Consider the following 26,949-nt stretch of genomic DNA (forward strand, 5'->3'; position numbering starts at 1 on the left):
AATCCTTCCCCTGTTTAAATTCCTTCAGATTTTTGTTCTATGAAAAGCAGCTTTAGTTACTGTCAAGTCCTTCCCTCACTGACAAAATAGAACCTTTTTCCTCCTGACTGTTAAGTTTTATAATCTGCCTGTTTTCCAGTAGTCAGTTTTGGAGATAATTTTTCTAAATGTCTTTGGCATAATCAAGGTCAGTGGGGCAAATAATCCCTAAATAGACCATTTGTTAGGGTCTCCTTATCTTCATGGTCCTCACTGCATTTTCATCTGGATGAACTTCTGAACTAGTTCTGTCAACTTCTTCATAGTCAGGATTATAGTGCTTATCTTAAAGGAAATGACATAGTGCTGTTTGGAAAACTAACTTTAACCTGCTCTAGTCTGCTCTCTGATCTTACTGAAACTTTATAAGCATGTTCTGACTCATTTAATTAAGGTTCTTCATCAGGGGCCATTTAATTAGAGGATTTGAAGAGTACTTTTAAGAGTATCATGTCAACCTACAATAAAATTTCTGATGCCAGAAATAAGACTAATGCACCAGAGAATTCTCAGTTGTCGAGGTTGTGGGAAACAGACCCTGAAGCACTTTCCTAAACTGCAATCTTGTTTTAGGTTCTGAAGAATCTCCTGAGCCGTTGCCCATCCCCACTCTGCTGGTAGGCTATGACAAGGACTTCCTCACCATCTCGCCATTCTCCTTGCCATTTTGGGAGAGGCTGTTGTTGGACCCATACGGGGGCCACCGTGATGTTGCCTATATTGTGGTGTGTCCAGAAAATGAGGCCTTGCTCGAAGGAGCCAAAACTTTTTTCAGGGACTTGAGCGCTGTATATGAGGTGAGAAGGATATGAAAGATGAAAATTGTTTGTATGATACAAGTCCTCAGGTTGTTTCTAGTTATGACTAAATTTTAAAGAACAAATATTTTCAAAGTAGGACTCAAAGAAAATTTTCACATAGTTGGAGGATGAAGAAAAGGATTACATTGGCAAGTTTTTCAAGGAGTACATTGCTTTCCCATCTTAGCTTTTATATTTTATTAGATTTAAAGATTTTCCTCTACCAGCCTTACCACCCATCTTAAAGTCCCGTCAGCTGTTTTTTCCCCATTTATGTGCTCAAGTTTAAAAGTATTACTCACCAGGGGATAGTGGTTGTTCAGAAGATGAGCTTTATGAAAAGAAAGCACATCTACTCTTGGGGCGGGTGGGTGGGGGGAGTTCCTGAAAACAGTATAAAAATGTTTAGCTTGAAAATTTCTGAATCATAATAAGTTTAATGACTCATGTCCCTGTTTTATTTAACACTCCATTCATCTTAATACTAAAATTTTGGTACAGATTAATAATGTGATAACCATAGTAATATATAAGCCACTTAGATAATTTTATATATTTAGTACATAAATTCCTGTTACTTTTGAAAAATTAGAATCATGTCTGTCTTTGAAGAGTTAGTGCCACATTTCTTCTGCTAAAGTACATAGACATAAGGTTTTTGTACCTTATACTTCTGTTATCTTTATATTTGACAAGAATAAATGAAATTGCTATTTATAAAGTATTTAGAGCTGCGACAGGCATATTATAAGCATTACAAAAGTGTTTGCTAAATAAGATGCCAAGTTGAATTTCAAAAATACTCCATAACGGAACATCCACTATCTATAAGTGTATGAGTACACACGAAATAGTAAACTTACATGTTGCTACCAAGAAGTGAGAAGATGCTGAAGTATGAGATAATGGCATCAATTAAGCCACTGAAGGAAATCCTTGGATACAGTAATTTCTAAACAGTGCCTGGTTCATGATGCCTAATAATATTAAATCATAGTCACCCTAACACAGAAAACTTGTCTAAGCAATCTTAAAGCCCAGCCTTACTTCTGAGTGAAGCTTTCAACGTAAGTTCCAAAACATAAAAGGACTGCCAGATCATTTTAGGATTGCTCTTTTGGCAGTAATGCGTACCTGCTTCAGAAGAGTGTACACTAGAGAATTTTCAGGGGCTTGGTAAGCCTCCTGTTCATCAACTCTAGTAAGGGCTAATAATATGGGCTCTTCTGCTGGTGAACAGGTAGCTAGGTAGCTTACTTTGTGCAGGTATATTAATTCTCTGCCATAAGCACCCATTTAATGTCCTGCACGTCAGTAACAGAATCTCATTGTGCTAAAACAACTATTTACTTTTAAAAAGTGATCAGCATATCCACTGTTTCCGTGGCCTTTGCTATTGGTGATCTCCAAATGTCTGTAACAATGTAACAGATGGCCCATAAAATTTTAATGTTATCTTATGGGAGAACATCATAAGTCGGGATTACTTAAGAGGTTTTAGTGGACATATGTCTCAGTCAGCCTAAGTAGGCAGGAATCTGGTTAATTCTTTATTTGACCATTAGCAATCAGGTAGTGCTCAGCAATCTTCCCTTGTGCTGGAGGAAGTGGTTGGGGTGAAGAAACATTCATTTTTCTTTAAAAGAAACAATTTTCCTTAGAGAGCCTAGTCCAGGTTTTGGAGAGACAGAGAACAGTTTCAGGTACATTATAATTACCAGAAGGGACCAGCATATAATGTTGGTTTGGTTGCGTGTGGTAACGCTAAAAGACAAAGGAAAATGCTTCCATGTGTATGGTCAAGGATCTCTGTGGTAACGATGTGTACTGAACGAAGGAGTGGCTCCTGTTGTAAACGGTGATCTGTTTTGTGCCATCAGATGTGTAGGCTTGGGCAGCACAAGCCTATCTGCAAAGTGCTGCGCGACGGGATCATGCGCGTGGGGAAGACCGTGGCGCAGAAGCTGGCGGAAGAGCTTGTGAGCGAGTGGTTTAACCAGCCGTGGGGCAGCGAGGAGAGTGACAATCATTCCAGACTCAAACTTTATGCGCAAGTTTGCCGCCATCACCTAGGTAAATGGGGATGTATTTGGCAAAGTAGAATTTGAGAAATAGCAAATCATTCCCCCTGCTCCCTATTAGACATGCCACATTATACTTCTTTTGTCTCGGGAAATGTTAGTGTTCCATTACTGTATTTATTTAGGTCTAATTTTTGCATTCTAAGTAGTTAAATGCTAATTTTTATGTGCATGTATATTCTTTAAAAGCTATTTACAGTAGCCTAAGGAAGTCATATCTAATTTACTCCACATTTCGAAAATGTAGCAGCATGACTTGGTATTAACTGCTTTATTTTAACCCAGATTCCCAAGAGAATCTTAGATGCTTACATAAGCCTTACGCACATAGGAGCATAATATACCATGATGGCTGTAGAATATACGGCCTCTCCGTTTTCAGTGAATGCGTATGGAATCAGTCTGAAAGGCAAATGTTACAAATGACTGATTTTCTCCTCTCCCCCGCCCCCCCCCAAATAAGGCTCTTCCCCAGAATTTATAATAAGTAACTCCATGTTTATTTCCATGTTTACAGAACATAGAAGCTTATGTTCAGTGGTAGAGATAGCATTTTGGGTGTCATAGAGTAATGCAACCTGGAAGCATAATTTTTTTTAAAGTGACTATTCTAAATATCTGCTTCAGCCAGACACTGCAGAACATCCCTAAAGTCACCTCTCTGCGTGTACACTTTCAGCACCTTATCTAGCCACTCTGCAGCTCGACAGCAGCCTGTTGATACCACCTAAGTACCAGACCCCACCAGCAGCAGCACAGGGACAAGCTACACCTGGGAATGCGGGGCCTTTAGCTTCAAATCCAGGATCGGCAGCCCCCTCAGCTGGCAGTGCATTTAATCCCACCTCCAATGGCAGTTCTGTGAACCCGGCAGCAAGTAGCTCCGCATCTGGTTCCTCTGTGCCACCAGCCTCGACATCTGCCTCTGCTCCCATTATTAACCAGATAAGCACTACCTCTTCTTCAGGATTCAGTGGTAGTGTCGGAGCGCAGAACCCCAGCGCTGGGGCCAGCTCTGCAGAGAGAACGCAAGGGAACATAGGCTGTGGTGGAGACACTGAGCCTGGGCAGAGCTCCTCTCAGCCCTCACAGGATGGACAGGAAAGGTACGGTACTCTGACCAAGACGAGTGGCTTCAGCTCGGACCCCTTGTCTACTCTTCCTCTGCACCCCCAGCCCCCTCGACTTCATGAGTCTCTAAACCTTGTAAAGGGTGGTATTTCTCTTCTTCCCTCCAGAGAGTAACAACTGTCAGTCTATAGTTCAGTGTTAAGAAATTTGAGAACTTCTTATAAACTTACTATATTACTAGTATAATAGTAATATATACTTACTAATTAATATACTTAATGTAATTAATATTACTGTTAATACTCTTATTATATGAACATAATATATGGATAATAGTAATAGTAAGCTCTTACTATTAACGTAACAGCATTATAAAACATCTTTGTAGAATGAAGCCATGGTGTGGTGGGGGGGAGTTAAAAAAAGAGATCTCATTTTAGAGGAGCATGTTGTTGTTTTCCATCCATCTGGATGCTAACTGATTTGGTTTGCCTTCATTTTGGTACATATTAATGTTGCATTTAATCTGTAATCATTGTCCAGGAGTCAGTGTGCTCTGGAATTGATTTATTTTGTATAATTTATATTTATGTTGTGCATCTCATAAGTGACTCTCTCTGCAGTGTTACAGAAAGGGAGAGGATAGGAATTCCCACGGAGCCTGACTCTGCAGACAGCCAAGCCTACCCTCCAGCTGTTGTCATTTACATGGTGGACCCCTTCACTTACACCGCAGAGGAAGACTCCACTTCTGGAAATTTTTGGCTGTTGAGTTTGATGCGCTGCTACACAGAAATGCTGGATAATTTACCTGAGCATATGAGAAATTCTTTCATTCTCCAGGTAACTATTTGCAAGTTTATTTTTTACATTGTTGTTTTTATGAAAGTAAACAGGTTCATGATTTTTTAAAAAATTGTATGTATTAGAAAAAAGTATTCTTAATTCTGCCTTTTAGATTCAGCCATTATTAGCATTTTGGTGTTTTTCTAGCCTTTTTTCTGTGTTTGTTTACACAATTGACCATACTTTTCACATAATTTTTAGTCTTTTTGTACTTAAAGTTATTCATGAATATTTTTCCACCTTATTTAAAATTCTCACCAAGCAGCATATTTTTTATAGACTGCATATTTTCCATGTGTAACTGTTTCTCTACAGTTAGATATAATTACTTTTTTTTTTTTTTTTTTACCTTTTCACTGTTACAAATACAACTATAAGGTGGTCCAGTGGTTGGGACTCTGTGCCTCCAATTCCGGGGCCTGGGTTCAATCCCTGGTCGGAGAACTAAGGTCCCACAAGCTGCACAGCATGACCAATAAATAAATAAGTAAATGAATGAATAAATAAATAAATAAAGCCATAATAAACATCTTCAGGTATAATCTGTCTTTCACATTTCAAGTAATTTCTTAAAGTGGATTCTTTGATAAAGATACTGATAAATAATGCCAGATTCCTCTCTCAAAATGTTATAGTTATTTACATTTCTTTCAGGAGTGAAGGAGCATGCCCATTTTCAGTGCACCCTTGCCAGTGTTACAGTGTAATAATTTTTAAAAATTTATAATTTAATAGGTGAAAAATGATGTCTTGGGTGTTTGGATTCTTGTTTTTCTGTCACTTTAACTCAAGCTATTATAGAATTAAAAGATTGAAATTAAAGCTACCAGTATAGTTTGTTGATAGTTTTTCATTGATTTGAAGTTTGTGCCTCAGATGACTAGACAATAATTCCAAAGATGCCATGCATACTATGCGTATAACCTTACAAAAGTGAGAAGTATATTTAAAAGCAAGTTTTTAAATTTAGGGGCATGGCAACAATAAATTGATAATTTATCTCTAAAATGGGAACAGGGTAATTTCTAAGTGACAGTGTAACTTGACCAGCAGAGTGACACCTCTTCTTAAATTGCTGGTATATTTGGAATATAGGACTTTATGTCACTGAAAGGAATTAAGATTGAATTATACTATGTTTGGCATTTCTGTATTTTAAAACTAAAGTTGCATCCCCCATTCAAGTAAAGAATTCATACCATTTCATTTTCGAACTGCCTTGTTAGCATATTAGATCTCTATTTCTTGTTTTATTTGTATTTGTGTCTGTAGATTGTGCCTTGCCAGTACATGCTGCAGACAATGAAGGATGAACAAGTTTTCTACATTCAATACTTGAAGTCCATGGCATTTTCAGTGTACTGCCAGTGCAGGCGACCTCTGCCTACACAGATACACATTAAATCCCTCACAGGATTTGGGCCTGCCGCCAGCATTGAGATGACTCTCAAGAACCCAGAGGTGGGTAGCAGCAACAGGGCAGAAATTTGCAAAAAGACTACTTTTATGCTAAAGATGCAAACCAGGAGAGTTGCTTGCTTGGTTGGTCTTCTACCTTTATTATAAGAGTGGTAGGTTTCTTTAATCCTTAAGTTGAAATAGAGGAGATACTTCTCTGAACTTGTATAATTTTTTGAGAAAAGAGGCAAGCAAACTCTTGCCATTTTTTGATGTAAGACCTAAGGCAACAATACACTTATCCCTTTTACTTATGAAAGTTCAGTTTTCCTATATTTATTTTGTTCATCATTGTTTGAAGCTAATTTGTGTCTTAAATCACTCTCCACCTTCCCCAGCTCATTTTGTTCCCTTGGAACAGCCGCTGTGTATGTGTTTACTCTGCACAGGCCCCACATTTTCTGATGCTTTCTCCTCCCCTTGTCTCAGTGCTTCTGTATGTAAATGAACGCTTTTGCTCTCCATCTTTGTAAACCTGTTTCCCACAGATAAGTACCTCAGGGGGAATTCTAAAACACCAAAGCAAAACATGTTTTAAACAGAAGTTGTACACTTCTTTTGTTTTACTAATCACCTTATCCTGAAGGTAGATATACAGGGCAGTGTTTAGAACTCTCAAAGCCTTCAAAAATCAGTTCCCACAACTTTTGCATGAAAAATTACCCATTAATAAAGGCCAGCAAACACCTCTTCACCATTAGAGAACTTAAAAACACCAAAAATTGCTAATTTTAGTTGGTTAATGTGAGTTTTTGTGGAAAACTAAAAAAATGACGCACTACTTAATACTGCATTTGTTGTAACTTGGTTCAGGTCAGCTTGGTCCCAAGAGAGGAAACTGCTTAGCTGACAACTTATATTCGCTCTGGGGTTATAGAAAATTTCTATCTTTGGCAGTTTTAGATTAGTTTATTCTCTTGAGTCTGTATTTTTTACTTTTGTGAGCATGTCATATGTTTTCTTTACTACTAGCTTTTTCTGGAATAAAAATAAATATGTTTCTACTTGTTTCAAATTTGTGTCCAGGAATTGAGTTTATGCCTTTCTTTATAAACTTTGAATCTTTTAGTTTTTTACCTCTTGTGGTTATTCTGCAATTCAGATGCAATCATTCCTTATGCTTCGGTAAGAAGTTACCACAATTTCAAATGACAACTAATAGTAGTCTGCATTTTCAGAGAAGAGAGTAAAGGCTGACTACCTATATTAAGATCCGAGGCATTATGTAATGTTTTAAAAGATTATATAACATACTGGCAGAACACCATGAGAGTTCATGAGATATATAGTGAGGCTTAGATTAAAATAAATCACAAAAAATATATTCTTTCTTTCCCTTTGCTTTGGAACAGGAAGAGAGAAATCAATCATTTGACTTAATTAAAAATGTAAGAACCAAATGTTGTGAACATTTACTGAGGTTTATAAATTTTTACTTGCATTAAGGTGCAATGGCTAATTGCTAAATACTGCCTCTCCCCCAGTCTGCAGCTAGAATTTTGTACTTTCATTCAGCAACTATAGCAGAGTGTCTACCGTGTGCCAGACACTGTATTAGGTGTCGACTGTGCAGTGGTGAACAAGACACCAGTCCCCTGCTTCCAGGAATTCTCATTTTCTGCAGTGGCACAGTCTCATGCAAGCTCCTGGCAACCACCGTTCTACTTGGTGTCTCTGTGGGGTTGCCTGTTCTGGACGTTTTTTGTAAATGGAATCTTCCAATATAGAATGTTTTATGTCTGCCTTCTTTCACTTAACATAATGTTTTCGAGGTTCATCCATGTCATAGCATGTATCAGTACTTCATTTCTTTTTATGGCTAAGTACTGTTCCATTATATGGATAGACCACATTTTGTTTATCCATTTATTAGTGGATGGGCGTATGGATTTTTCCACTTTTTGGCTATTGTGACTAACCCTGTTCTAAACATTTGTGTATGAGTTTTTGTGTGGCTATATGTTTTCAGTTTTCTTAGTAAGTACCTAGGAGTAGAATTTCCGGGTCTGTGGAGAGTGAATGGATCAGTGATAAGGTTAGCTTTGAAACTTGAGCAAGTTGTTGAATAAGTATCCCTAAAATGAAGGAATTGGATTAACTTATCTCCAAGGTCTCTTTTAAGTTTAAAATTCTGTAATTCCATTATTACTGTTTCTTATGCTATGTAGTTCAGGGGTTGGCAACTCTGTGGGCTAAATCCAGCCTGCAGCCTGCATTTGTATGACCAGCTAGGTAAGAATGATTATTACATTTTTACAAAGAGAAGATTATGTGACAGAGACTCATAAAGCCTAAAGTATTTACTGTCTGATCCTTTACAGAAGTTTGCTGACCCCTGCCGTAGTTTACTAAATATTGAAATGTATATAAAGCTAGAAACAAAGATGACAGTTAAATTTCATCACAGTTTATCTAAAATACTTGTCTTAGGTAACAGCTAACACTTTGATCTCTTTAATTACTTACACACACACATCATAAAGTATAATATACATACTGAAAAGTACCCAGTCTTAAGTATACTGCTTGATGAATTTCCACTAAGTAAAAATATTACATAACTAGCACTAGAAACAAAACATAACAAGCATCCAGGAACCTCTCTAATGTCCCTTCCAGTCACTCCAATGGTAATCACTATTCTGACTTATAACATATAACAGCATAATTTTGCCTGTTTTTGGCTTTATATAAATGGAATCATAATTTACAGTGTTTTGCGCCTGGCTTCTTCTACTCAGTGTTGAGAATCATCCATTTTGTTGCTTGTAGCAGTAGTTTTTTTCATTCTCTTTGCTGCTGTTTAATATTCTGCTTGTGTAACTTTGTCACAATTTATTATCCATTTTACTGTTGATGGTTATTTAGGTTATTTTCTCTTTGGAGCTATTAAGATTGACAGTGTTGTAAACATGCTTATACCTGTCCTTTGTAAACATATATGTGCATTTTGGGGGGTCAGAGGGTATGCGTTTGTTCAGCTTTTACAGGTGTTGTCAAATACTTTTCCGAAGCACATCATACTCCAGCAATGTATGAAAGTTCTAATTGCCCTGTACTCTCACCAATACTTGATGTTTTCTGTCCTTTATATTTCAGACATTCTGGTGGGTGTGTAGTGGTTTTAATCCGCTTTCCTAATGACTAATGAAGTTGGGCCAATAATAATTTCTTTTAATAAGGAAATAATTGGCTTGATTGGGTTCCCTACCTTAAACAGTTTTTTTTGTATCATTATTATTTGTATATATAGGACTAGTCGGGAAGCAATCTATTGTCATTTCTCCCTGTTGGTTTCCCTCAGTGCTGTATGGATTTTGTTGTAAACATGGAGTGGCTTTGTGCTGATACTGATTTTGATTTTGATTTCAGCGGCCCAGCCCAATCCAGCTTTACTCCCCTCCTTTTATATTGGCCCCAATCAAAGACAAGCAGACAGAGCTGGGAGAGACATTTGGTGAAGCGAGCCAGAAATACAATGTGCTCTTTGTGGGCTATTGTCTGTCTCACGACCAGCGCTGGCTTTTGGCTTCCTGCACTGACCTCCATGGAGAATTATTAGAAACATGTATTGTAAATATTGCTTTACCAAACAGGTGAGGAGCCTTGGTGTTTATGGTGTGTGTAAATTGATGCTGTGCCTTTTCTCAGATAATGGATCTTTCTAACTTTCCTGTCTAAATGCAGTGGGTAACATGTGGGTGGGTTCTTTGGAATTTTCTTGGTTTTGTCCTACTAAATGATAGCTTTGATTCATTTGGGGGCCCTTTTCCATGTCTGTTTTAGATCACGGAGGAGTAAAGTATCTGCACGGAAAATTGGACTACAGAAGTTATGGGAATGGTGCATAGGTATTGTCCAAATGACATCTCTGCCCTGGAGAGTTGTAATTGGGCGACTTGGGCGTCTTGGCCATGGGGAACTTAAAGGTGAGAAATTCCTGAAACAAAGGAAAGGAAAAGGGCTGAGCTAATGTCATTAACTAAGCTGAGGGAGAAAATTATAAAGTTGGTAGTAAGAATAAAGCAGATTATATTTTCTGATTCTTTTAAATGTACAGGATAAACCAGTGGCTTTTAGACTTTTCATTAGCAACGAAATCATCACAAAGAAAATCTTAAATATAATATTGAACCCCAGTATATAAAACAGAAAAATATTTTTAATATAAAAATGATACTTGGTAAATTAGAATTTCTAACATTTATTTATATATTGTGAGAAGAACAAGTCAGTTTTAACTGGAAAATTTTATATCAGAGATTATGGATGAGAGTAGAAGTCATATACAGCCTTTACTTTCATTTGCTGGTTTGTTTTTGGTGGTTGCTGGTGATGAGCTTTGTATTTATTTTTGTTTCGGTGGCTTGATTGCAAGATAATCCTGATTGACAAGGACAAGTAGTTGCAAATTGGAAGAGTCTTTATTCACATTGCCACTGTCTGATACTCTTCAGTGTGGAAATTTAAGAGAGCAGATTTTTTTAAGTTGAATCCCCCAATATATCTACTGACTGCTTATATTTCTTACCATAAATATAAGAAAGCACTAAAAGTAACTGCAACATAACACAACTGACCACCACAGGCAGCTGCCTTGCCTGGCGTTGAGCCCAGCTCATTTATTATCCTTGCGTAGCTACTTGTACAGTTTTATATGAGCAATATGAACAGGCCTAGATTATTAATTTAAAGCCCTATCGATTAATGACACATTTATAAAAAGTTCAGTATATGAATATAGGTGGGAGAAGTTTTTGTTTTTGTTTTTAATATTTATTTATTTTTGCGGTACGCGGGCCTCTCACTGTTGTGGCCTCTCCCGTTGCGGAGCACAGGCTCCGGACGTGCAGGCTCAGCGGCCATGGCTCACGGGCCCAGCCACTCCGCGGCATGTGGGATCTTCCCGGACCGGGACACAAACCCGTGTCCCTTGCATCGGCAGGCGGACTCTCAACTACTGCGCCACCAGGGAAGCCCTTTAGTATTTATTTATTTGATTTTGCCAGGTCTTAGTTGCGGCACATCGGCTCCTTAGTTGCAGCTCGCGGGCTCCTTAGTCATGGCATGCGAACTCTTAGTTGCAGCATGCATGTGGGATCTAGTTCCCTGACCAGGGATCGAACCCGGGCCCCCTGCATTGGGAGCGTGGAGTCTTAACCACTGCGCCACCAGGGAAGTCCCGGGAGAGGTTTTTTTCTAACGTCTGCACGAAAGCAAGCATATGTCACAAATTAGCTTGGTGGTTTTGCACGTGCCAAGTATATATCAGAACAGAGTTGGCAAACTTTCTTTGTAAAGGGCAAGGTAGTAAATATTTTTGACCTTGCAGGTTAGCTGGTCACTGTTGAACTACTCAACTCTGCTACTGTAATGCCAAAGCAGCCATAGACAATACCCCAGTGAATTGGTGTGGCTGTTCCAATAAAACCTTGTTTACTAACAGGTGGTGGGCAGGATGTGAGCTGTGGACCGTAGTTTGCTGACCCTTGCGTTAGAGTGTGCATCTTATTTCTTTACATGAAATTTATATCTGGTATTTGTGGAAACCCTGAAATAAAACCCCTGATATAGATGTAACTTGCCTTGTAGTAAGTGCCTAAGTGAGTTAATTATTAGGGTTTAACAGCAATTTATACAAATATTATATAATATGTATTAAGTGTTTTCTTAGGAATCTGTTATACACAGAATTTTTTTGTATTAAATTATACTGTAGACCAATAGAAAATATTATCCTTTTCATTTTTAAAAGAATATTATAATGAGTCTGTATCAGTAGCCTGGAGGTCTAATACATTAGGGGATTCATCATTTCATTTCTGTCAGAATTCCTATCTTCTCTCTTAGTATGCCTTTTAGTCAATCTTATTTCTTAAAGGCTTTGAGCTACTCTTAACCCTTGGGAAAAGTTAGAATATAATAGAAAAGAAGTAGAGGGGATAAAAATGTAGCCTAGTAGTCTAGTTACTTGGGATTTTGGAAAATTATTAAAGCCATCGCCTTCCCTTTTATGATTTTTTAGAAGGGACACACTCTTCTTTTTTATCTCTTGGGGGAGAAGAATGTAAGTGTGACTGAGGGCTCCATCAAAAGACTGAGAGCAAATGTACTTTCAAGGAGTAAAAACACAGACAAAAGCCTAGTGTCCAGGACATCAGCCTCCCAATCTACAGTTTCTTCCTTTGGGGAACTGAGGTCTGCACCACGTTGCATTTCTGTGGGGCAGTATCAGATATGAGTCCACAGATTTCAGAGTCAGTTTTGTGAATCTCTGTTCTTTATCACCAGAGTGTTTGTGATAAAAATAATCATACTGTCTTTTCCTTCTTACTTGGTTTTTATATACCAAACTCACTTCTCTTTGGTATTTCTGTGGTTTTTAAAAATACTCCCTCCTGTATGTTCCTTGACCCCTTTATTTCAGCCACTTCAGTTCAGTGTTCATTAGGAATATGAAATGTGAAAGTTTTTTTTTTTTCACTTGCTTTTTAAGGGGAGAGCAGGTTGTTTGAAAAAAGTATATGGAGGTAGAGAGGTGGAGTGGTGTTACATCAGTGGGATGTGACATGACAGCAGTGTACGGCTGCAGTAATGTGACGTGCTTCATGTGTGTCGGGGGTCAAAATGAAGGGAGTACCAAGTGCTTTTCAATTCCTGGAGTAACATTACCCTCAACAGTTCTGTGAGGAGACGTAGTGCTTTTGTTTGGAGGAAATAAACAGACGATAGAAAATTTATGACATCTTTTTAATCTGAACAATTAATGTGGCATCATTTGGAGCACTTTACTTGCACCCATTGCTTTGGGCATGCCAGGAAAGGGTCCCCTTCGTTTCTTCTGCTGCTTGCATTTCATGAAACAACCAATCTACGCTAGCAGTAAACAAAACTGAGGTTCACCCCAAACTGTGCTCTCTTCTAAAGAAAAGTGTTCATAGGGGTAGTGAAAGAACCAGACCTGGAGAAGGAGAAAGGACAGAACATACTGGCATCACCATTGAAAACTATTTTAAGTGCCTAAGTCTGCCCGGGTCTGTGCCGGACTCAAAGGTCATTTCAGACATGATTTCAGCCTCTATAGTCGTTGGCCTTTGTTTCTTTGTTAATGAAGTGTAATCGAGGTCAAGTAACATTTTCTTTGTAGCAAGGAGGGGAACCTCTATAAAGCCATATTCCCTTCAGGGCCCAATCCTGGAAATTCAATTATCAGGCAAAACTGGTAAAATGCTCAAACCTCACATCAATATGAATTTCTGAAGACTGTGTGCGATTGTGATATTTGATTCCAGATTGGAGTATCCTCCTTGGAGAATGTTCACTACAGACAATCAGTAAACGGCTCAAGGACGTGTGCCGGATGTGTGGAATCTCTGCCGCAGACTCTCCTTCTATCCTTAGTGCCTGCCTGGTTGCCATGGAGCCCCAGGGGTCCTTTGTAGTGATGCCAGGTAAATCTCGTCAGTTTTGTTAATTAGGTATCAGAACAGTCCAGTCCATTCAATCTTAAGTCCACACACAAGTATAGAATGATCTTTATTATCTTTATGAGAAAAAATTGTACTTAGGGCTCAAAATGGAAACCATCTGGTCTCATCCAAAGGGAGTGGTTTGTGATTTTATCATCTTTGTTGACCATCACTTGGGAGAGAGCCCAAGTCCTGGGTGTGATTGAGAGCTCTTAGAGTCCTGGCGAATTATTTGACCCCAACCTGTTGTTAGTTTATGAAGAGCCCAAGTCCTGGGTGTGATTGAGAGCTCTTAGAGTCCTGGCAAATTATTTGACCCCAACCTGTTGTTAGTTTATGAAGTTCACCCTCCAAAAATGACTTAAGCGGGCACCAACATGATACGTATTTTAATACCCTTTTGAAGAAAGGTATTTGATAGACTCTTCAAGCAGCCTCAAGAGGACGTTTAGAGTCTCTCTGTGGTTGAGGATGAATGTGAAGTAGACAGGGGTAGAGCATTTATCACAGTGTCTGGTAGCCACAGTAACTCAATAAGTGCCAAGATGTGGGCAGATGAAACATCATGGCCACAGAATTTTTTTAAAACAGCAACTAAGCTGTTTTATAATTTAATAGCTAAGAAGTTTTATACTTTTTAAACCTGTTTTTACCGTCCAGGTATTTCTTTGATCAAACAGCAGACCCTTGTCCCCTCCCTGTAAAGACCAACAGAAGTGTTGTGGTATGAGAACGTGGTTGCTTGTGGCCAGTCTAGAGAGAGACAGATGTCTGTACTGGCCTGCTGGTCAGACCTTGGGTTAATTGTCACCTGCACCAGTTGGGCAAGTTACATCATTTCTTTGTGTTCTGTCCTCCTCATGAAATGGGGGTAGTAGTTCCTACCTCTGAGGTGTAGCTTTGATGATTGAATGATATGATATGAATAAAGAATTCAGTACAGAATCTGGCATGTAGTATGCATTCAATAAATATTAGTTGTAACAATTATTAGTTGAATGATACCATTTCTACAGAATTGCATGGTTTGGGGGAACAGTCCGTTATAAATTATTAGCAGTCACAGGAGGAAAGAAAGTTTTATTTTTAGAAATACTTCTTATTTAAGTAATTAAAACATATTTGGTTGACTCAATCCAATTTTTTCCTAACCTTGCCAGTGTGAAATGTGGCTTGAGTTATCATAGCTATCTGCTCTGAGTCAGTTTCTTGAAATATTTAGACACGTGGGCTCAACTGTAAATGTGTACCCATCATGGCAGTTGTGTCAGACTCACATCAGTCCAGCTCGGGTCATTTCTGGAGTTGTTCACTGCTGCACAAAGGGCATTGATACATTTTTCCCCCCATTTTAAGATGCTGTCACAATGGGCTCTGTTTTTGGCCGAAGTACTGCACTGAACATGCAGTCATCTCAACTTAACACCCCTCAAGATGCTTCTTGTACACACATCTTGGTGTTCCCAACATCGTCAACCATCCAAGTGGCTCCAGCCAACTATCCCAATGAAGATGGGTTTAGCCCCAACAATGGTGAGTGGAAGACCCTGTATGCATAGAGCGGCTCCGCTCCTTCAACAAGACACAGTGCTAGAGTAAAGAGTCGCCTGGCTGCTGCAGGTTCTTCTGTGTCGTAGTAAACAGCATATGAAACGTGAAGAGGGAATTGAAGGTTTGAGAATCTTTTTGGTTTTGAAGATTTAATTTGCACTGTTGCCAAGACCAAATAAACACTTTCCTCTCTTGGGTAATTAACTTTCTCCTGTTTTTCATTAACGGCAAAAAAATAGTATCTGCTTGATAGTGTCCTGTACATGGGTGTCACTCTTTCAATAAAGATTTCTTGATCTGATTTGAAATGTATGAAGACTGCTAGGCAGTATGAAGATAGCACCTGTCTTTAGCTGATCATTGGGAATCTAACTTGCTCTAAAACAACTCCTTATTTGATTAGTCTTGAAATTTTTTTCTAAGTAATTTATTTTTGGCTGTATTGGGTCTTCGTTGCTGCGCGGGCTTTCTCTAGCTGCGGCGAGCGGGGGTGGCTCTTCGTTGCGGTGCGCGGGCTTCTCCTTGCGGTGGCTTCTCTTGTTGTGGAGCACGGGCTCTAGGCACTTGGGCTTTGGTAGTTGTGGCATGCGGGCTCAGTAGTTGTGGCTCGTGGGCTCTAGAGTGCAGGCTCAGTAGTTGTGGCACCCGGGCTTAGTTGCTCTGTGGCATGTGGGATCTTCCTGGACCAGGGCTCCAACCCGTGTCCCCTGCATTGGCAGGTGGATTTTTAACCACTGCGCCACCAGTGAAGTCCCCTTATTTGATTATTCTTAATAGATTTTTATGGTTTGAATATCTTAAGGCATTTGTTAAGCAATGATTATTTATAAACTGTAAAATGTTCAATATTATGCAGCCGTTTGCATCGTTTTTTGAAGAATTTTTAGCAGCTACCAACATTTACTCCTGTTAAATGGGGAGGGTAAAAGGATACTGTCCTGCGTGTGTGTTTATAGAAAACACACATAATATCACAGTGTAATAATAAATACAGAAAAAGGATCAGCAAAAATGTTCATGGTGATTGGGTTTCCCCTTTTATACTTTTCTTTCCAAATTTTCTGCTGTGCATGTACCTTACTTTTATGATATGGGAGAGAGGATTTCTTAACAAAAACATCATGCTTTGATCTGCTCGTATAATAGGCCTCCAGTTTGAGGGCAAGTTCACACTTATTAACATGCATTAATTCAGCCTTAAGTATTTTAGATGCTAATTGGATGCATAGATGGTGTCTGCTGTTTTCTTGGATGGTGTCAGTTTTAACTTTAATAATTAAATTGCTTCTTTAGCTGTTTTGCCTTCTTTTTATGTGCCTTTGGAGGCTATGCAGAGTGCAGAGTTTTACGTTCTTTATTTCTCCATTCTGTTAATACCTCACATTAGGAGATCATTGGAGAGAGTACAAAATGCAAGAATAATTTGCAGCACCTTGAACCCAGTGGGCACGCATTAAGCCTTACTAAGTTGTTAACAACACATGCCTGTAATAGTCATAGGCCAATAAACTGTGCATTGGTTTAAACTGGGGCTGTGGATTAGCTTTTTAATTTTTGTCCTTTTTTTCTCTCCCTCTAGATGACATGTTTGTTGACCTTCCATTCCCAGATGATATGGACAATGATATTGGCATATTAATGACTGGGAACCTCCATTCCTCTCCCAACTCCTCCCCAGTTCCCTCCCCAGGCTCTCCTTCTGGAATTGGTGTGGGCTCTCACTTCCAGCATAGTCGGGTAAGGACGACTTGAAATAGGTTGTTTAAAACCACCTCAGCCTTCAGGAAAATCCTCCAGAAGTGCTGTCGTCTTTTACTACACGCACCTTTCTCCCTGATGGTCTTGGTCCCTGGTACAAGAGGAGTAAGTGTGGGACAGCGACCCTGTAGTTCCATTTCGAACAAAGCAGGAATTCTAAAGAAATGTTATTATTATTCCTGATGAATGTGTTTAATCAGAATAGTCCCATTACAGCTGCAAGGGTTTTATGCAGTTACTGTGTTCTGAGCAAAAATTAATTTTGGTTGCTTGCTGCTTCCCAGTTATTTTTTAATTTTTTGCCAGAACAGTGGCTTTTCAGAGGCTAGTTCAATAACCCTGCTTATTTAACATTCAGAGTAACTGTGTTAATTGAATAACACATTGTTGATGGTTAATTAATTCGGAAAGGAGCTTAACTGGTCTTGGTTTAGGTCATGGCGCCTTTATTTAGGCGTGTTAGGTGTTCTCCGTGGCCAGCCTGCGGGAGTGGGAGGAGCCCACAGGAGGCTGAGTTTGGAGAAGTGCGCAGGTTAGTACCAGCATTATCAAGGGAAAAACAGGGCTTACAGCTGCTTTCACCTTTAAATATCCCAGGATATTAGAGGTGAAGTAGCAGACGATTGAGGCGTTAAAGGTTCTGCCATCAGCTCACGTTAAGTTTCTTTAAAAGCTAGGTGATTCATGCCTTATCACTGTATTACACTTTTTACTTAAAATGTTAAGAGATTGAGGGGTTAAGACACAGAAAAATAGCTATGTCTAATATCTTAAACTGGACAAGTATAAGCAACCTGCTTACACTCATTAGGCACAAAGATGTTCTTCGAGGACTTAGGTTTCTGTCAGGTGGGACTTTTATTGCCAGCCCTGAGTTCACTGAAGGACAGTCTAGAGAAAAGAAGATTGAAAACTTTAGTTTCAGAGAAGATGAAACCAGGGAAGGCCACCTCAGTAGACTGCCCTCATGTTACTGCCTGCCCCCTAATTCTCCCTTCTGCAAGGAAGGGATTGTAAATGTCTCTGTTTCCTCCAGTCATTTGCCAGTTAATGACAATTTATTGGTTCGTTGGAGATTGTTGTGATGGGGACCAAAAACACAAATTTTACACGGGATAGTTTTAATTTAGGATTAACGTGAATTCTAGAGGCAAATAGCATTGCAGCTAAGAATGCATGCCCTGGAGCTTGATAAATATCGCTCTGAATTATAGCCGAACATCTTCCTAGCTTTGTGACTTTGGGCAAGCTTACTTTACCTTTCTCAGCCTTAGTTACCTTATCTGTGAAATGGAAATAATAGCAGCCACCTCCCAGTACTGGTTGTTACAATTTAGCTCCTCCGTTAACAAAGAATTGGTAACTGAAGTGTAGTGTTAGTTTTGTGAGAAACAGAGGCGTGCTTTATTTTCTCCCTGTGTTGGCACCTCAAGCCACTGAATGTCACACTTCAAACAGTACTATGCTGAAGCTGGTCAGGTGGCCTTTTCTAATCCTGAGCACCTGCAGCCAGGTGACCCTGAGAGGCTTTCGGCATTTCCTCGTTCCGAACCATTAAACATTCTTTGATATCCAGTTAAGAAATTACCACAGGAGAAAAAATTTGTTCAAGGTTGCAGTAAGTTTTTATTTTTTAACCAACTCAGAAATGATACAACTTGGTGTAGTAGTTGAGGATTTTTTTTTGCTTCCTTAAACAGAAGGCTTTTGAGAACAAATGGATGACTTATTATTGCTTTTGCATAAAAGGTACATTTTCAACTCTCGAAGCTAGCTAAGAGTCAAAGAAGGAAAATGTCAACTGCAGAAACGCCCAGTGGCTCTCACAGGAGTCCCTTATTACCGGGACTGCTGTAAATTGAAACAGGGCTTCTTCAGGAGCAGATCTCACGCTGCTGGCAGGTCAGATACCGGTGAAGTGTTAGAACGTTATTAACAGTGGACAGTCAGGTGTGCGTGTGTATTTTTGGTTGGTTGCTGGTGAAAGAGCATGTGGGTGTGGTGGTACCTTCAGCTGTCAGATTCCACTCTTTCCATTTTTAGTTTATTACCTAATAATGCCACGGAGCAGATTTTACATTCTGCAGAAAAGGAAACAGAGAAAAGAAACCTGTATTTACTTGGCTGATGTTGTTAGTTTTACTGGTACCTTCTTCCTGAGCCATAGTTTTCATCAGATATCTGTGTGTGCAGCAAAGACACTGCCTCCCCTGTTGACCTTTCTTGGTCAGTTGACATTTTGGTGTGAGATGCTGCCAGGAAGGGGATTAGTCACTACAGTGTGCAGGGAGAATTGATAAAAAGTTGGGTGAAGGTGGTCAAAAAGCACAAACTTCGAGTTATAAAATAAGTGTCCTGGGGATGTAATGTATGGTGATTTTAGTTAATAATACCATATTGTATATTTGAAAGTTACTGAGAGTAGATCTTAAAAGTTCTCATCAGAAGAAAAACAATTGTAACTCTGTATGGTGGTGGATGTTAACTAGACTTATTGTGGTGATTATTTCCCACAGTTAGTTAGAATCATTATGTTGTACACCTGAAACTAATATGTCATATCAATTTCTTTTAAAAAGTTGGTTTTTAAAAAAGCTTTGTTTGGTAATAAATGCTAATCATGCTTTTGGGACTTTGTTTTTCAGAGCCAGGGTGAGCGTCTTCTTTCTAGGGAAGCGCCTGAGGAGCTGAAACAGCAGCCTCTGGCCCTTGGGTATTTTGTATCGACTGCCAAAGCTGAGAATCTCCCCCAGTGGTTTTGGTCATCGTGTCCCCAGGCTCAGAACCAGTGTCCCCTCTTCCTCAAGGTTGGTTTGGTGTTGTATTTGAAGTTGGGGCGTGAGTGACTTATGCTCAAAATCAGTCTTGGTTAGAATTTGCCTTGGGCACCGTCGTCTTATTCTGCTCCCCGACTCGCTCACATCTACTTAAGAGTCTGAGGGTATGTTAATTACAGGTAGAGGTGAAGAGCAGAATTTAGGAGAGGAGCCCAAAACCATGTCACAAAGAAATGAATGACATTCACCCAAGGAGGAGACTTCCCGCGGCCCAAAGGACACATCTAGGGTGGCCACGTGTTTCTGTATAAGGCACTGCGGTCAGGGAAGTTACGCCGGGGGGATGATGAAGACTAGTTGTCCTCTTCCTCCACTGCCACAGGCAGTCAGCGTTCCTTTTTAGAGTAGGGCAGGAGTCAGCTAAAAAATTCCATGTTTCTGCTTGCGCCTTCCTGTATATTTCTTGGAAATTTTTAATCCAAATTAAGAGTTAAAAACAAAAGATCTGTCACTTCCAGTTTGGATGAGAGAACCTAGAATGAAATCCATGGATTGCCAAAAAGCCAACGGTTTGACAATACACTGTATTGGCAGAGCTGTGGGGAGCTGGCCCTGGTACGGTGGGAAGGCCAAATATTACAACCCTGCACATTTCCCTTTGGATGCAGAAGTCCCACTACAGAGTAATCACTAAGAGAGAGAGAGAGAGACACACACACACACACACACACACACGCACGCACGCACACACGCACGCACGAAGTAATTTTCTTTTCCTGATGACTTTAACATAGTATTATGAAATCAAAGATTTATATAAAAATCCTGCAATCTCTCAATTAGAATTACTAGTCTGAACCTAGATTTATCTTTTCTTCTCTGAAAAGTATACACATTCTTTAGCTCTGTTTACTGAAAAGGCTCAGGAGCCATGATAGCCTAGCAGCAATAAACAGCTTTATTGACACAATTATGGTTTCTCAATACTGTTTATCACTCAAAAGAACCAGAGTTCTTTGAGGAAATGACTGATTCCAGGGCTAAAGTAAGAAATATTCGAGGTGTACCTGAGACATCCTGTCATGCCTAAAAAGCAAGGAAGCTACCAAAGATTATTAGAGTCTTATCAAAGGACCCAGTAGCCAACTTGGAGGGGTTCCCATTGCCCAGGGATGGGATGATTTAGTCATTAAAATGAACAATGGTGGCAGTAGATTGACATCAATCTATGGGTTCATAGTTGTGCTGAAAAACAAAACATTTGTAAGTCACCTTTTGAAGCTGCCAGAACAGCAGCTCATTAATCAGAAAATTGAAAAGTAAGGAGAATCAAGCATTTATATCGCCTCTTCTTTTTTTTTTTTTTTTTTTGCGGTACGCGGGCCTCTCACTGTTGTGGCCTCTCCCGTTGCGGAGCACAGGCTCAGAGGCCATGGCTCACGGGCCCAGCCGCTCCGCGGCATGTGGGATCTTCCCAGACCAGGGCACGAACCCATGTCCCCTGCATCGGCAGGCGGACTCTCAACCACTGCGCCACCAGGGAAGCCCATATATTGCGTCCTCTTATATTTTACAATTAATAAAGTAAAACTATACTAAAACTGTTAAGTTAAAAATTGATGGGGAACTTTATAGTAGATGGACTGTGCTGGTACTTGCTGGATCCAGGGATCTGTCATATTCTGATGACAGCAGACATCAGGTGCCTTTGGATGTGATGCTGTAAGAAGAGCACAGACCCGGTTATGAAGTACGGGGATCAGGATAGAAGACCACCACAACAACACAGTCAGCCACATCCCGACTGTGGAGCCTTCTACAGATTAAAACCTGAAGAGGGGGCTTCCCTGGTGGTGCAGTGGTTGAGAGTCCACCTGCCGATGCAGGGGACGCGGGTTGGTGCTCTGGTCCGGGAAGCTCCCACATGCCGCGGAGCAGATGGGCCTGTGAGCCATGGCCGCTGAGCCTGCGCGTCCGGAGCCTGTGCTCCGCACGGAGAGGCCACAACAGTGAGAGGCCCGCGTACCGCAAAAAAACAAAACAAAAAAAACCTGAAGAGGGACACTAATTATTTTCAGTCCATTTGCAAAGCTAGCTTTTTTTTTTTCCCTCTACCCTGGGATATGGAGTTATTTGGGATCACATTGGGGTTACTGAGCAGCTTAAATTCATGGACTTAGAATAGAAGCCCTGACTACAATGGACTTTAGAGCATCTCCTTCTGGTAGACGTGGCCTTATTTCTGCCCCATGGTTGACTAGACCAGGAAGGTAACTGTCTTTGTTCTTTCACCAGGCTTCGCTACATCACCACATTTCTGTAGCACAGACGGACGAACTTCTCCCTGCCAGGAATTCTCAGCGGGTTCCACATCCTCTTGACTCCAAAACCACGTCTGATGTTTTAAGGTAGATTCAGACCTAGGCAACATAGCAGTACAGTTTGAAATGATATACTTTACTCTTGTTTTTCCAAGGTGTTTTAATTAAAGTGTGGTATTTGTGGAAGAGGTGCTACCTCTTGTGCAGTGGAGCACTGTCTGATTAGCCAGTGAGAGCCACATCCCCCCGCAATACCTGCATAGGACAGACAGTGTAGCATACTTTGTTAAATCCGGCAGTTATGTGCAAGTACAACTGCCCTTTTTTCCCATTCAGAGGAGGCATTTCATGGTGATGAAAATAGATCAGAATAAGGGGGTGGATAGTTAGAAGACAAAGTCTGGAACTTAAAGCACTTGACTTTGGAAACATTTTCTGCCCTCCCTGACATAGATTATGTAAATAAAGTTAAGTAAAACATAAATTCCATAGCTGGGAAATACCTCCCAGATTTGTCTTGTACTTTAGCAGGCTGTAAACATTCCTCATGTACCTTGAGAAAACATGCAAGCTCTTCCTAATGTTTTCTAACTCTTAAATGATTTGGAAATTATAGTTAAAGCAAGAACCTACCTAATCTACATGATTTTGGCTTCCAGGGCCTCTAGAGCAACCCTGTCCAATAGAAGTATAATGTGAGTCACATATAATTACTAGTTTAATGTGGCTACTAGAAAAGTTTTTAAAAGAAATCAGTGAAGTTAATCTTAGTAATAACTTTATCAGTTATATAAAAACATGTGATAACGATGTCAAAATATAAAAAATAGTATCATTTGAACAGTAATCAATATAAAAATATTCATGAGCTGTTTTCCATGCTTTTTTAAATACTAAGTCTTTGAAATCCCGGTGCCTGTTCTCTATGTACAGCATATCTGAGTTCACGGAGTTGGGGGCCGGTGGCTGCCATATTGGACAGTGCAGGTCTAGAAGGAAGGGGGGGACATGAGGAAACGAACTCTGGGAGAGAGCTTGGGGCAACTTATGAAATGATATTAGGCCTTCTTCCTGCTGACACTGGCACGTTAGAACTTTCAGACCAGCCTTAACTTCTGTCGTGCCTGATGCCCTGACCCGTGTGTTCTCTCCGGCAGGTTTGTTTTGGAGCAGTACAACGCTCTGTCCTGGCTCACGTGCAATCCGGCCACCCAGGACCGTACCTCCTGCCTTCCCGTCCACTTTGTGGTGCTCACTCAGTTGTACAACGCCATCATGAATATACTCTAATTGGAAAAGCACTTGTTCTCTCTGGCTCAGTTCCTTCTCCCCGCAACCTCAGTCCAAGGAACCTGCTACACTCTTCAAATACCCTACTCCCTCCTCCTGAGACCACTCTGCACAGTCCTGCACTGTGATTACTTCTCAGCAGGCACATGTCATTTCTGCAGTGTTCATTACCAGAGTGACTCACAGACACTTCTCTCATGGACCTGGAAACTTCCATAAGCAGTGACTTTCAGCCAGTGTTATGGTGTGTGCGGCCCCAAACCACTGGGCCACAGGAAGTTTTTTGTTGTTGGTTTTCAAGAGGGAACCAGAAGAGACAGTATCCTTTTGCACAAGAGTCTGTGTTTTCAGCCTCTGTTTAATAAGGGCAGTTCAGCCCTCTGGATGAAATCCTCTAGTTATTGGTGTATGGCCTGTGGGTTACCTGAACTCCATAATCTGGGACTTTTGAGAAACAAGAACCAGCTCAAGTACATTATTTCATAATGGGGTTTCTGTCTCCCTAGTGCTCCCATCTAGATTGGCATGAGTGCTTTGGTTGACTTTATACCTGTGTGTAGATACAAAAGGTCTGGAGACATCTTCATTTTGTTTATTTATTTTAGGTTGTTTTGTCATATGGTTTTTGTGACTTACTTTTAATTTTTTTAATTCGCAAGGACCAGGTACAGTAGCTGAAACCCAACTCAGATCCACTATAGGATTCTTTGACTACATACCTCTGTCCTAGAAGCCAGAAAAGGAGTGAAAACAAATCGGGGAGATCCTGCTTACAAGTAATATATTCAAAACCACCCAGCAGTAGGTTTTGTTGAGAATAAACTGGGTAAACATTCTGCCATATTCCTTATTAAAAGTGGCCAGCGTTTCCTGAAGGACAACATTTTTATACAGAAGGCAGTCAAGCTCAACCCAGAGCCATGGAGGCAAGTACCTTCACTAGTTTTATATAGTCACAATGGAAATATATTTTCTAGTGAATTCTTACTGAAAGCCAGGTCTCTCCTCTCATTAGATCAAAAGGGACTCATGTATATATCACAATCGAAAGTGTTTGCTCATAAAATCAGTTATAAATATGGTAAATTTTTTCTGGACCATAGGAATATTATTTCAAAGAAATATTCAACTTAACCATTAAATTAGTACTTGAAGTTGAGCCTTCGTGGTGGGACTTTTTTTAAAAAAACATGCCTTTTTAAATCATTAAGGCTAATTGAAGTATTTTATCCAGGCCCGAGAGGGTTGTCTTTAGGACTCCATTTCTACCCCTACCTTGCTGTGCGTTGCTGTCTGAGGGCAGTGGGCGTGGGCTTGCCTCCCATGAGCCGCTCTGGTCAGGCTGTTGAGCTCTAGTCACCTGTGGAGAGAATCATGCAAATTTTAAAAGTTCTTCCAAGAGACTTCCATATTCTGGTTATTAACAAAAAAAGGAAAAATGTAATAACTGATATGATTTTGTAAAAGTATTTTTCTTGAAATAATCTAACGTTTAAAACATATTAAAAAAAAAGTTGTGTGGTGGGAATGTGAAAGCAGAGAAGTAACTTGTAAATGGATAATTTTGTTCTCTGTACCACCAATTGGGGGGGAGGGGTCGACTTTCGCAGTGTATAGGTTAAAAAAATCTGATATATCAAACCATTTGTATCTAATGTGTACAGTGTAAAATTGACTTTAAAAATATTGCAGTGCTATTTTTTCTTAATCAGAAAGGAAAAATTCTCAAGGCCTTTTGAAGAGCATAAGATGATGAAGATTGTAAACTTGTATAAAACTATCTTGGTGAGAAGACAAATTGTAAAGTAGATATTTGTAATCTTTTACCACTTTGGGGTTGCTTTTTTTCCCAGAATTCATCAGAACTTTGAATTTTTTTTTTTTTAAATGGGCTGTTTTTAATGCAGGGGCTTTTCTTCCCTAGAAACCCAATTCTCAGCAAAAAAAAAAAGAAAAAAAATACAAAAAACAAAAAAACCCCTACAAAAATTAAAAAAAAAAAAGGCAGCAAAGAGTAGTTTTCATCTGGTGTCTTTTATTTAAGTTTTTTAAGTTAAGAAAAGCTGGTGACATATTTATACGTTTTTGTGCAAAAATAAATGAATGGCAATAGATTTTAAAAAAATCTTATTATGTACTTCTGTGTGAAAAAGTCTGTATAATATTTCCCTTAAATATGCATTATTTTACTTGTGAGTTTTTTACTGAATTAATCTGAAATGTACAAGCCCTGGATTTGCTACAGAGTGAGAACTTATTTTATTTTTTTTTTATTTTTAATTTTGGAAATTCTGCAGAAATCAGAACTCTTACCATGGTTTGAACTAAAGAGGGGAAATGGGGGAGGGGAGAGGGGTGGGATTGTCCAGCATGCTTGTATGTATATTTCAGAACCTTTTTTAAATGTAAAAGCTGTACATTTCTGGGAAGTTCTGAATTTCTTTTGTTTCCTTTTTTTCCTTCAAGCATTTTGCAGTGAGCTTCTTTTATATATAGCAAACAATTTGAAAGAATACAAAAATATGTGAAGTTCATTTAAAAAAACTACAGTATAGCGCTGGTACAGTACACTAAAAGACTTTGATAAAAAGAAACAATACTAAAAGGCCTCCATTTTAAATGTCATTCATATATACCTTGTGAATGAGAGCTATATACTTTTACACACTTTTTTAGAGGAATAAATTATTGAATTACTGAAACGTTGAGTGGCTTTTTTCCCCTTCCATCCTGCTTTTGTAATGGGAGTGATCTACGCCTATTCAAAAGGTGTTTGTTAAGTATTATCAACAGTCCTTGACCAGCAGCCAGGCTCTACCTTCCAGCGTAAAGTTTTACTCCCCTGATCAGCACATGTCCTAGCTGTTCTCAGACGGTTTTCACATATTCCAGGATACAAGGGCATTCCTGGATCAGTTTTAGCGTGCACACACACACACACACACACACACACAGCATTGGATTTGGAGCTCTGGTGTTTAGTTCCGTAACTGTCCTGAGTAGGTCACATCTAACAGTGATCACACGTGTAACAGTGAGCTACTTGTCTCCTAGCTCTCAAGAGTGCGGTCAATACTAGAACAGTTGACAAGTCTGTTTTCTACTTGCTTTCTCTTCACGGTCTCAGCCAGTTTCTTTTTGATGTTCCTTAAAAAGAACAGTTCCATCGCTTTGCTGTTTTCCCAGTTCACAGCCTGGTGACAGTAGTATGCCATCGAACACACACACAAGCAAGGCGCTCATTGACTGCATGGCACCCGCTACGTTGTTCTCTTCTCCTTGGGTCCATTCCGTAGGAAAAACCCCTGTGGGGGCAGGAGCTCTCGCTAAAACAGTAAACAGGACCTGGCAGAACCTACTGTCGAAATTTGAATACATTGAAAGATCTTGTCTTTCATCTTCCTCCAACTCTTTGGCAGTATACATTGTTCTGAATCTAACGATAAAGTGTTGAGACTACTCAGCCTCAGTTATTTCACCTGCAAATG

The 26,949-nt window shown here is 39.7% G+C and overlaps 1 protein-coding gene across 7 annotated transcripts in view; it reads left to right on the plus strand.

Moving 5' to 3' along the window:
* The window catches only part of MED13L (mediator complex subunit 13L), a 296,141-nt gene extending 269,978 nt beyond the window's left edge, over positions 1-26,163 (plus strand). For 6 of the 7 annotated variants that reach the window (XM_033836938.2, XM_033836939.2, XM_073790130.1 and 3 more), the window contains 13 exons: positions 613-836; positions 2,720-2,912; positions 3,600-4,026; positions 4,615-4,834; positions 6,110-6,298; positions 9,668-9,891; positions 10,082-10,224; positions 13,588-13,746; positions 15,121-15,297; positions 16,895-17,052; positions 19,719-19,880; positions 22,146-22,258; positions 23,329-26,163. In XM_033836938.2, the coding sequence (XP_033692829.1) occupies positions 613-836; positions 2,720-2,912; positions 3,600-4,026; positions 4,615-4,834; positions 6,110-6,298; positions 9,668-9,891; positions 10,082-10,224; positions 13,588-13,746; positions 15,121-15,297; positions 16,895-17,052; positions 19,719-19,880; positions 22,146-22,258; positions 23,329-23,461 (2,522 nt within the window). In that variant the 3' untranslated portion in view covers positions 23,462-26,163. The remainder of the gene's footprint in view (positions 1-612; positions 837-2,719; positions 2,913-3,599; positions 4,027-4,614; positions 4,835-6,109; positions 6,299-9,667; positions 9,892-10,081; positions 10,225-13,587; positions 13,747-15,120; positions 15,298-16,894; positions 17,053-19,718; positions 19,881-22,145; positions 22,259-23,328) is intronic. The other variant, XM_073790132.1, reaches the window with a different exon arrangement.
* Positions 26,164-26,949: the final 786 nt, after the last annotated feature.

Source organism: Tursiops truncatus, chromosome 13, assembly GCF_011762595.2.
Source record: "Tursiops truncatus isolate mTurTru1 chromosome 13, mTurTru1.mat.Y, whole genome shotgun sequence".
NCBI lineage: Eukaryota > Metazoa > Chordata > Mammalia > Artiodactyla > Delphinidae > Tursiops > Tursiops truncatus.